General features: G+C 42.4%; 1 protein-coding gene across 1 annotated transcript in view; it reads right to left on the bottom strand.

Moving 5' to 3' along the window:
- The window catches only part of B4GALT4 (beta-1,4-galactosyltransferase 4), a 39,080-nt gene that overhangs the window by 1,783 nt on the left and 25,355 nt on the right, over positions 1–11,942 (bottom strand). Inside the window, exons 4-6 of the mRNA XM_065644368.1 lie at positions 8,686–8,873; positions 3,069–3,191; positions 313–417 (exon numbers count right to left, since the gene is read on the bottom strand). Of these exons, the coding sequence (XP_065500440.1) occupies positions 313–417; positions 3,069–3,191; positions 8,686–8,873 (416 nt within the window). The remainder of the gene's footprint in view (positions 1–312; positions 418–3,068; positions 3,192–8,685; positions 8,874–11,942) is intronic.

The following is an 11,942-nucleotide window of genomic DNA, read 5'->3' as shown; positions in this document are numbered from 1 at the left end:
GTCATGCTTTTCCTGTCCAGCACGGACAATAAGACATGGGGAAAAGAGTCTTTTGGTTTAATCTCTGAAATTATATACTCAAATCATATCTATGTAACCACAACTTCGGAAGTTTCTAAGGAACATCACCCAGTCAATTCTAGGCAGATCTTACATACAGAACAAATGCCAGCTGTGAACAGTGGTATCCCCTAGAGCTTCTGGCTACCACAAAATGCCTGTTTGGCCTACAGCAAAGAATTTGGCCCCCAGTTGCCCAGCCCCTAGCCACATACCAAGAGAATGCAAGGTGGAACACTGTTCGTGACTCACCTCTCTCCATTCTCCTCATTACCGTGGTCTCGTTTGTGGAAGATCATTGTGTACCTGGCTACATCAGCAGATGGCCTCACCACTCTCATCTTTTGTATCTCAACCCTGGAAGAAAGAATAGTGGTGTGAGCAAGCCATCACCAGTGACCAAGCTCTTAAGGAAAAAAACATTTGGAGACTTCATTTCTTGTAGGTGCCATGGAAGCAAACACAGAGAACTTCCACAGCCTATTTATTTTGCCAGAGAAGTGGGGCTCAGTTCTATTTCTGGAGAGCAGATCCAGTAGGGTGACAGATACACCCTTCTTTTGAACAGAAGCAGGTAGCTACTACAGTAGAGATCATGTAGAGCTTTATGCACACATTATAAAACAGAGCACATCTAAATTAGTATTGTCTGGTGTAGTTTTTACTACCCTGTATTAACCTGGGAGGTCTATAGCAAGATTTCATATATTTTGCAACAAGATCATCTCAACTCCTGCAAGAAAGCCCCCGTAACTTGATAGTTCTCCACTTAAAATAAAAAAAAAGGAAAAAAACTTGCTTTCTTTTTTAACAGTTGGCAGGCAGCTGCAAAATTTTCACTTGTTGATATGAAAAATGGCTTTCTGAAAACAGTGCCAGAAACATTAAGCCCCATGCGTAGATTTTAGTGCCTGACATCAGGCACTTGGTTGGAGCTTTTGTCCTTAAACATATCTGTGGAGCACAAGAATTTTTCCTGTCAGCAGAACGGGCTAAATTAATGAAAAACGGAATTAAGGAATGGCCTGGGGTCCTTGCTAGTCACATGAGCAGCTGAAAGCGCAACAGGAAACCAATAATTGAAGAAACTGTGCCCCTACAGCCTTGCAATGACTGTTTCTAGCCCTAAGTTATCAAACCAATACAGCAAATTATTTGAAAATCTGTTTGTGATGCACATCCTAGGAAAGGGCCCAAAAGAGACCATCACATTTACCATAGAGGCAGAACAGTGGGACCACTTAAGAGCTCTCCAGCCCTGAGTTCTAAGATACCGAGGGGGATGCTGCCATCTGCTGTCTTTGCTGAGGAAGGCTGCAAGGATCTCTCTGCACAACCACTCACTGAGACTGCAAGCTTCCCAGTCCCTACCTGCTGCAAACTCTGTAACCAGCCCAGTCCAAGATCAACCCAAGGGGAAAGGCGTGAGCCAAGTCCAGTTGTAGTGCACACTCCGGCTTATATGACTTGGTTTCCCCACCAAGACCACAACAGCTGCAAAGTTATTAGGTGCCATGCACAAGCAAGCATCATATTTTATTCCAACCACTTGCAAACATCATGGAGACCCTCAGTAAATCCTGCTGATCTGCTGCAGAGCTGGTTGTCTGCTGCCCACAGGAACATTTGAAAGAACACTACTATCACCTTTGTTCATTCATTAACTGTGACACTTCCCAGGAAGCTGGGGAGTAAGATGGTACCAGCTATCTCCTTACCACTATAAAAGCCAGCTCCCAAGAGGTCACAGAGGAGAAGCTGGTGTATCTAGCTAGAGGTAGGGAGGAAAAAAAAAAAAAGTTGTAATTAAGGGACAGAAATCCATGTCACCAGTAGAGCTTTTAGATTTCTTGAGATAAAGCTGACTGATGTGCTGAACTGACACAGACAAAAACATTCATTTGGAAGTTCCTAACTTTAAGATGCTTGGTTTCACCAATGTAATTATTTAGCATCACCAAGGATATGAATTTTATGTCCCCAAAATGTTTGTTTTCATATTTAAGCAATTGAAAAGGATAAACACTTAAGAATGACAGAATATACCCGTGTTACAAATTGACAAGCTCTGCCAGCTCTGCTAGGAGTAACTCAGACCTCAGCTCTGCTAGGAAAGCCAGCAGAGCTTGTGGGGTTCTGTTGTTTTTCCTTTCTCCACTAATGACAATGCAGGATTAGAGGTTTCCTCCTAGGCAGCAAGTAAAAGTTCAAGATAAAAGTTTTGTTGACTTGTTTGTCTCACTAAACCTCTCAAACAAACAAGTTTCTCCTACACTGGCAGGCATGTCTCCAAAACTAGTTTTAACAAGAGCAAAGGGCATATGCATACAAATGCACTCTTTCTAAAATTCAAGTTATTCATTATCTTAACTTATCATCAACACTACCCAAGTACAAACTAAGCCCTGCTTGGGTAGATGATGAATGCAAAAAAAACCAATCCCACCAAAACCAAAACACTCCCACACTCTTGCAAAGTATTGGAACTCAATACATTTGGGTCTCTTTGGCAAATCACACTCCAGACTTCAGTCATCTTATTTCAGTTATTACCAATTTCCAAGCAAGAATACAAATATCGTGTGGCTGAGACAAAAACAAAACAAACCAACCAAAAAGGGAAAAAAAACCCAACCAACCAAACAAAAAAACCACACCACACCAAAAAACACACACAGAAAAAATAAACAAACCAAACCCAAACTCACAACACCCAAAAAACCCAAACCCACAACAAAACCCACACCCAATCAACAATTCTGTCAGGAGGAGGACGAGGTCTCAGGTGCACCGAACCTTTTCAAAGAGGAAACTGTTCACAGAACTGCCTCTCACACTCCAAATCTCCACCGCAATACTGTTTTGAACTGAAGGCTCCTGTAGTGTTCCACCTTTGAAAACTATGCGTGAAGTCACTCCATTTTTTTATTTTATTTTTTTTTTAAAACAAATTAATCTACCTCTCGCATCCATTTCCTTCTAGCCTTTAAAAAAAAAAAAACAATTACCTGATTCGAAGGTCGTCATCTTCTCCACCCCAACCCCAGTAGTTGTTAGAGAATCCATTCACCTTGGAAAACTGATCTCTTGTTAGAGCAGTTACACCTCCAAAATATCCCTGGTACCGTAATCTAGAAGTACACAGGAAGAGAGAATGAAGAATTAAAAGTCAAGTTCTACCAACAAGGAAAATATCCCTCCGAAACTCTGGATCTAGACCCATCTTTCACAGAGTTAAGGGTGCACAAATCCATGAGGCAGGTCTCGTTTCTTCTTCTTTTCACAAAAAGATGGTGATTTGCTTTAGGCCATAAAAAGTTAATGCTACAACTGAGAGAACAGAGCCTTCAGCAGTAGTCACTCTCTTTACACAACCCCCCTTGCCAGTCAAAAAGGGACATCACTTCAAGGACTCCGAGGAGCACAAAAGGAACAAAGCCACACACTAATACAGCGGAAGCTTTGCAAAACTCAGAGCAAAGCCACTGACTGTCTTAGAGCTGAATCTGAAAAACATGGAATGAAATCAGATCACAGCACAGGGGCATCTGCTGTGGGACCTCAGCTCTGCTAGGAATGAGGCAGGACCAATCCCATGGTAAGGTGCAGTGCAAGTTACTTAGTAACATAATGTAATGGGGCTCAGCTCTAAATGAGATTAATTGCTAACTCCTACCTTCCTTCTCCTGGAAACTGCATCTACTATAAAAAGGTATTTACATACCATGCTTATACCATTTTGCTAATTGCATTTTATGACACTCTCCTCTTCCTTGGCCCTTAAGGTAACCATTACAATACAGCCTTTATTACAAACAAACATACACACACAAAACCAACAAATCACCAAAAACCCCCTAAAACCAAAAACCCGAAACAAAACAAAAACAAACCCCCAAAAAACCACCACATACAACCTCCCTCACAGACACTTTTTCCTGGCTGATTTTTACTCCTGTTGTAGGATCACAAAAGAATTGCAGAGGTTGAAGGAGCTTCTGGGGATCAAGTAGTCCAACCACTCTGCTCAGAGCAGGTCTGCTAGAGCAAGTTGCTGAGGACCATATCCATTCAGGTTCTGAGCATCTCTAAGGATGGAGACTCCACAACCTCTCTGGGCAGCCTGTTCCAGTTTTTTTGTATGTTTAAATGAGATTCCCTGTATTTCGGTTTGCGCCTCTTGCCTCTGACTGAGAAGGGTCTGGCTCCACCTTCTTCATTCCCTATCCACATTAGGAAGATCCTTCCTGAGCTGCCATTCCTCCATGCTGAACAGTCCCAGCACTGTCAACCTCTCTTCATTTCTCAGACGCTCCAATCTCATAATTATCTCCATGGCCTTTCCCTGGACTCACTCCACTATATGCACATTTTTATCAGACTGGGGAACCCAGAACTGGGCGCAGCACTCCAGATACCATCTCAACAGTGCTGAGTAGAGGGGCGCAATCACTTCCCACAACCTGCTGACAATGCCCCTCCTAACGCTGCCCAAGATGCTACTGGCAGCCTTTGCCACAAGGCCACATTGCTGGCTGATGTTCAGCTTGGTGTCTGCCAGGACTCCAGGTCCTCTTCTGCAAAGCAGCTTTCCAGACAGTTGGCCTCCTGCACACACTGGTCCATGAAGTTATTCCTCCCCAGCTGCAGGGCTCTGCATTTCCTTTGAGTGGAACTATTACAATTGAGATTCCTGCTGGCCACATTCTGCAGCCTGGCAAAGTCCCTCATGCACCAACCACCCCTCCAAGATTTATATCTTCTGAAAAGTTGCTGAAAGGGCACTCTGCCCTATTGTCCAGGTTACTAATGAAGATGTTAAACAGTACTGGCCCCAGTATTGACTCCTGGGGTAAACCACTAGTGACTGGTCTCCAGTTGGACTTTGTTTCGCTGATCAGAACCCTTTGAGCTCAGCAGTTCCGCCACTTTTCAGTCCACCTCACTGGCCACTATCTAGTTCATACTTCATCACTTTGTCAATGGGGATGTAATGGGAGACAGTGTTGAAAGCCTCCTTTAAGTCAAAATAAACACTACCCACTACTCTTCCCTCATCCACTCATGCAGTCAATTCAGAGAAGGTTATCGGGTTAGTCAGGCATGACTTGTGAATAGATGTGCTTTATCACCTTCCCAGGGATTACTAAGTGAGGTTGATTGTAGTTCCTCAAATGTAGTTCCTCAAATTCTCTTTGCCTGTCCTGAAGATAGAAGTGACATTTTTTAATTCCAGTCCTCAGGAACCTCCTCCAATCATCATGACCTTTCAAAGATAACAGAATGGCCTCACAATGACAGCAACCAGTTCCCTTCGCACTCATGGACACATCCCACTGGGTCACATGATTTTATGGTGTATGCCCCAGTTTATCTAAGTATTCCTTAACTTGATCCTCTTCCACCAAAGGTAAGTCATCAGAAGTCCAAACTTTTCCACTGTTATCAGAAGCCTGGGATTCCTGAAGGCAAATCTTGCCAGTAAGGACCAAGGCAGAGGAGACATTGATTATCTTGGATGTTTTCTTGTCCCTTTTCACCAAGTTCCCTGCCACACAGCAGGTACACGTTTTCCCTAGTCTTCCCAGCAGCTGACATACGTGTAGAAGCCCTTCACACCACTTGCGAGATTCAACTCCAGATATGCTTCGGTTTTCCTCACTCCATCCCTGCATGCTTAGACAGTATCTTGTGTGTTGTTGCAAGTCATTTGACTCTGCCTCCACCTCTTTCATGCTTCTTTTTTCTGTTCAAGTTTTCTCAGGAGCTACTTGTTCATCCACACAGGTCTCCATCCACCTTTGCTTGACTTCCTGCACATGGCATGGACTGTTCTTGAGCATGAAGGAGGCAGCCCCTGAAGATCTACCAGCTCTCTTGAATCCCCCTTCTCTCCAGGGTCATCTCCCAGGTGATTCTTCCAAGCAGATCCCTGAACAGGAAGTCCAGGGTTGCGATCTTGCTATTTGCCTCATTCCTTCTTTGTTTCTGACCTTCACATCCCTGACCAGTTCTTCTTTGTAAGTATAAAGTTCAGCAGAACACCTCCCTTCATCAGCTCTGATCAGCCATGTCAAGACATTGCCATTAATTCACTTCAGAAATCTGCTGGACAACTTGTACCTTGTTGTGTTGCACTTCCAGCAGACACCAGGATGACTGAAGTCTTCCACAAGGACCTGGGCCTGTATACATGAGGCTTCTTCCAGCTGTCTGAAAAAAGCTTTAACTGTCATTTGCTGGGACTGTGATATACTTTCCAAAAGACGGTGTTATCTATATAAACATACAAAACCGGATTGTTCCAAGCAGATGCAGTCTCTCGTACTCTACCTGTCTTTTTTTTCTACCTCTGGAATTTTTAGTCTTTCTTGCTCTCTCCCCTTTTTCTCCTTTCCTACGGGAGACCAACCATAAGGCAGGAGAGGCCCTATCGAGTTTTAATTATGCATTACTACCTTGAGGCTCCTGCTATGGGTACCCTAGAGAAGTGCAGTGAAGAGGCAGAATGGACAGCAAGGAGCTTACACATCCCATAATTCCCCTACACCCCTGGAGAGGCAGACACTGAAAGAGCCAGAGCTGTAACCAGGACAGTGCTGCCCACTCAACCCTCCTCGGGCAGAGCACAACTGGCACAGCCCAGGTATATCTTGCTCCTAGGTGACATCATCTATAGAAGTGCACCTTTGTAACGGCATTCAACCACCTCTTCCCTGAGAACAAGAGAATATCAGAGTATCTCCTTTGGGATTTTTAAAATTGGACTGAAGAAATCATAAAATAGAAACACTAATCAGAAAAGGATATTGTGCTGCTCTCAAGGAAATAGCTTAGCTATGCTAGGAAAGTTTTTTCCCACCCTTATCTTCAAAGTTTGAATACATAAACCTTTTCCCAAAGAATCTAAACCCAAGTTGTAGCTTATATTACTAAACATAGGGTACTTGCTCTCCAGAGGTGCACAGCTGCTAAGACTTGTATGCACTGCATCACCATAGAGGATATCCCCCATAGAAGAAAAACAAAAATCCACAAGAAACCCACAGAAGACCCACATTCCTGCCCAGGACATTTTGTGTTAATGCAGATCATGTATGAATTCAGTTTTCTCAACCTCATCTGAGTGACAGGTCTCAGTATGCTCACCTCAGCCTAAACAAAACACTGAGGGCACCCAAGTAGGATTTCATCTTGTGGTCTCAGCTTAGTTTAGGTATCATTCTTGAGCTCAGGATCTCAATTCCTTCAAATGTACTCAGGAATTCCCTTGGAAGTAGAGCATTATTATCCCCACCTCACAGATGCATAAACAGAAGCGGTGACACAGAAAAGAAAGTATGAATCTAATTCAAACCACCAGTATCCTAGCGAATACTGGTGCAGGGGATTCATAACACCCTAGATGCAGGGGATTCACAATAAAAACATTTTGTCAGTGTAAGAATCTTGAAAGCCAAAGCTTAAAGCTAACCCATAACTAACAACTCCATTCTACAAACAGGAGAAATCTGAGGAAATTAATAGTAAAAAGACCCCTTAGTAAAAGAAAAGAAGTCCATTTGCATACTTAGGTAAGCTAAACACTTTCAGTAACTAAGGCACAGGAGGTTAAGTAGAGCACCTCAAGCTCTATGCCATCTTGTTAGCCTGGATTCTACATGCCTGTCAATTAACCAAAGCAGTGGTTCTGTTGCTTTGGTGAATGATCATCCTGTAGCCCTCAGCATTCTCTCTGCAAGGTGCAGTGCTTCAAAAACTTGTCATGAGCCTCGTTCATTTGTGCTTGTTCCTCTTCTCACTGAATAACTGGAAAGTGAATATTATACTGTATAAGAATTTGCACATGCCACCTCTTTCTCATTTATTTAACAAAGGAAACACAGAAGCAAAGCAGACCTTTACTTCAAAGTACTCCGAGATCAGCTTTTGAAAAGCCTAATTAATATTTAGAGTGACATGACCTAAAGGGTGACTCTTGAAAGAAACACATTCAATGAAACCACTCTAGACATTTAATTCACCGAGTTCAGAAGCCCTTTATTCTCTGAGGTGGACTGACCCTGACTTTTCACTTTAAATTATTTATACCAGACTATCACATAGGGGACCCCTCTAAAAATCAGAGCAATCCTGTATTAGGTGCTATACAGCTAAATAACTAAAGGACAACACCATCCCTTGGCAAATTCTCACATTTGAGCTCTCAATATCAGAAATTACCTCTTCAACAGCAAAAGCTAAGTGGCAATTTTATTAGCACAACAGTAAGATCACACTGTCAAAATCACAGGACCAGGAGACTGCAAATGTATATCTAGCTTTGACAGAAGGTCTCTGCACAACCTCTGTCATGTTGCTTTCCTCTCAGAACACCCTTTACCTCACCCCAGAAACCAGAACAATGACAATGATAATTTGTCCAGGTGAACACCGAGTTGACTTCAAACATGCCACACAGTTCTCTGTTGTCAGAAGGCACTCTAGAGAGGCAGACCGTTACCACCAGAAATCTGGTGTCAGAAGGAAGGGTAGATACCAGTATACAGCTCTATCAGAAGAGGAACATTGTCAGTAACGTGGCATTTCCCAGATGGTATTCTTTCCATATTACTGGTTTCCTACCTGTATCCAGTATTGTTCCTGCCAACTACAAGGTGCTTTGGTTGTCTGTCACACGTGTAGATGTTAAAGTCATTTTCTGGCACTAGATCCACATCATGGAAAATGAAACAGTCCCAGTTTGCTTCTTTTAGGGCCTCTAGGTATCCTACATTCAACAGTTTAGCTCGATTAAATTTGGTGCTGCCGGCCTGTGAAAGAGAATGGAAAAAAAAAAACCCTGAAGAAAGCATCAAACCTTTTGAACCCGACCCGCTCCTGGGCATTTGTTCTGATTGCACAGTGTGCAACTATGTGCATGCGTCACAGTCTTTACAGCACAAAGAGCTCCCCCATAACATCAGATATATCATCAGAGCAGCCAATGATGCAGAGCGTTTCTTCAGTCTCTACTTGTCATGAACAAACACAGTCAGGGCCAGGAGAGCTGACAGTTGTCTGGGCACCAGCAGTACACATGCTGCACGATGCAACTCCAGCACCATTGCTGCTCCTGTGCTGGAGTTCCCATCAGGCTACATAGTAAAAGACTCATCAGTAAACTGTTGGGAAACTGGTGCTTCATACAACTGTGTGAGTAAGGCCTATGGGAGTTTAAAAATAAAGAAACAAACAAACCTCTAACACTGCCCCCCCAAAAAAAAACCCCAAACCAAACAAAGACAAAAAACATTACTCCCATACTAATTCGTTCGTAGATGCCAGAGCACCTGCCACTCTGCCACAAATAATTTATGCTTGTCCATGCAGCTTGGAGGAGAGCAACGCTTAAAGAGTTCACTGTATTTCCCTAAGCACACAGTAGGTGGCAGAGTGGGAAATAAAAATAAGTTCTCTTCATTTTTAACTCCTATCTATAACCTAATTATTTCGCTGCACCAGGACTCCCCATAGCACAGAGCTTCACTTTACTTTTACTGGTCTTTGTTGTTTGCTTTGCGGTAAGTTACTGCATCTTCACTTTTCAAAAATATAATTTTTCACCTTTGAGGTATACACATACACACACACTCCTGGCAGTTTTGTAAGCTTACCATGACACCATTCACTCTGGAGCAACAGGTGTGCTTATCTTGCCATTTATTTTTTATTGGGCTGAACAGACACGCCAGCCTGTAGAAGGTTTTCTGCTGCTGAGGACAAAGTGGTCAGCTGCTCCTAGTTCTCACTTGGGAGACACAGGGCCAAGCCCTGTGCTCTCAGAAACTGACAGGACAAGTACTTTCCAGAATTACAAGAATTTTTTTTTTTAAAAAAGCAATTTTCAAAAAAAAGGGATCATTTGCTAGGAAGCTGCCTGGACAGAAAGAGGCTCCCATGGAAGATAAGAAAGAAGCTGGCCTCTGCAGACTGAGAGAAGGTTAGCTGTAGGGAAAAGCAGTTGTATACAAAGAATGTTTTTTCATTCTAATAAGTAAAGCTTTGCTTTAAAGCAGCAATTTGTTCACCATCACCAACAGCCACGTGCTCCTGCACAAAGCAGATTTATGAGATTTATGGCTCCTCACCTGCAGTTAGGGAAATAGAGCCCAGTGCCCACTTTGAGAAATTATGAGAGGGATAATCAATTGCTTCCATTCTCAGTCAGGAAATCACTTTTCCAATAAAAAATTAGATAAAATTCACCCAAAATCTATGATGTCAAATTCTGAGGGTTTTTTGTTTGTTTGTTGTGGGTTTTTTTAGAGGTGGGGAGTAGGTTTAAGTGTCTTGCATATTAAACTGTCAGATAATCTTCTCCTCATGATGAAAACACAGGTTATTGAGTGAACGGAACAACTCAGATGACTAGAAAAGAACATACAGAGAACTTCACAGGTATTTGGTATCAAAACCAGCCTAGTTCAGCAGCAGCATCTCCCATCTCCCGCAGTTCTGGCTCCCCCAGCAGTGCAGCCACCACAGGCCGCTTCTTGCACAAAAGCAGCGAACAGGCAGCTAAAATTGCCTTCCAGGAAAGGCAGTTTTCAATGCCAGACCACACGCTGAACCAACAGCAAAGTTTACTCTCATTTTTTATTGAGGAGAGAATTGTTTTCCTTCCTTGCTACAGAAGAAGAATACTGACCAAATGATAAACTTGAGAGATCTGAAGTATGCCCTTCAATGGCTCACAGAGAAAAACGTAAGTGGCCCATTTCTTAATCTTCCTCCAAAGTAAGCTCGATGTATTTTAAATAGTTAAGTTCTGGTTTTAACTACTTCTTTCCCCAAAAGATTCTTGAAACAACTAATGGCATCACCAATGGAGAGTGAAAATGGATTTGCCATAAAAGAGAGTTTTGTTAGACCCACTTTCCAGTCTTTTGGTATGCCTGTCTAAATGGAAAGGCTAAGCAAAAGTTTCCATCTTCCAAGTAAAAACTCTGATAGACCAAGCTCAGACTCAGTATCACTGCTCACATCAGACAAGACTTTCCTACTTCTGTATTATTTTTCGCTAACATGACAACTGCTGCTCTCCAGATCACGTATTGCAATAAATGAAGAACATACATCCATTCTCCCAATGATTTATTGGTAACTACTGCTTGCTAGTTGGCGGGCCATTATACATACAATTACAGTACATACAAATGCAGAAAAAAGCCTCACTTTTTCTACTCTACAGGCCACATGATGACACTAAACAATGAAAGAACAGTCTATTCCAACTGAAAGTATATATCCTGCCATGATTTTTGTTGCTGTTGTGCCGTGTCATTCAGCAAAAGTGTAAGCTTTCACCTAGAATGCACTGCCTCTTACTGATTGACTCTAGCCTCTTTAAACAAAAGGGAAGAGAAACTATATTAATTTATCTTTATCTCCTGCTGTCTGAAAAATCTATTCTGAGTCAAAGCAAAACACTTAAGTAAATGACAGTAAAAGAAAGCAAATACTATAAAGGATCAAGAAAAATACAAGATCTTACAAAAGAGAAATCTATACTGCTTTTAGCTCATGTGACCTGAACATAAGCACCTTAGATGAAAGACAATGTGACATGTCTGTATGCTCGAATTTTAGCCACTGACTCAGCGGACCTAGCAATAATGCAAATAAAGACATTACTAAATCTTTCAAGATCCAAATGCTCTGCCATGACTATTTCTTCCCACAGTCCTTGCTGGACAAGTGAAGTACCTACAAGCAGTAGCTGGCATGTTTAGTTTGAGAGAGCAGAAATAAGTACAACCACATGATACACCCAGCTTACATGACAGTGAGTAAGCAGATGATGGGAGAGAAGAGCTAGACGCAAACCGAGACCTCCAATC

The sequence above is a fragment of the Caloenas nicobarica genome, chromosome 1 (genome assembly GCF_036013445.1).
Source record: "Caloenas nicobarica isolate bCalNic1 chromosome 1, bCalNic1.hap1, whole genome shotgun sequence".
NCBI lineage: Eukaryota > Metazoa > Chordata > Aves > Columbiformes > Columbidae > Caloenas > Caloenas nicobarica.
This window is presented reverse-complemented; position numbering and strand designations above follow the sequence as displayed.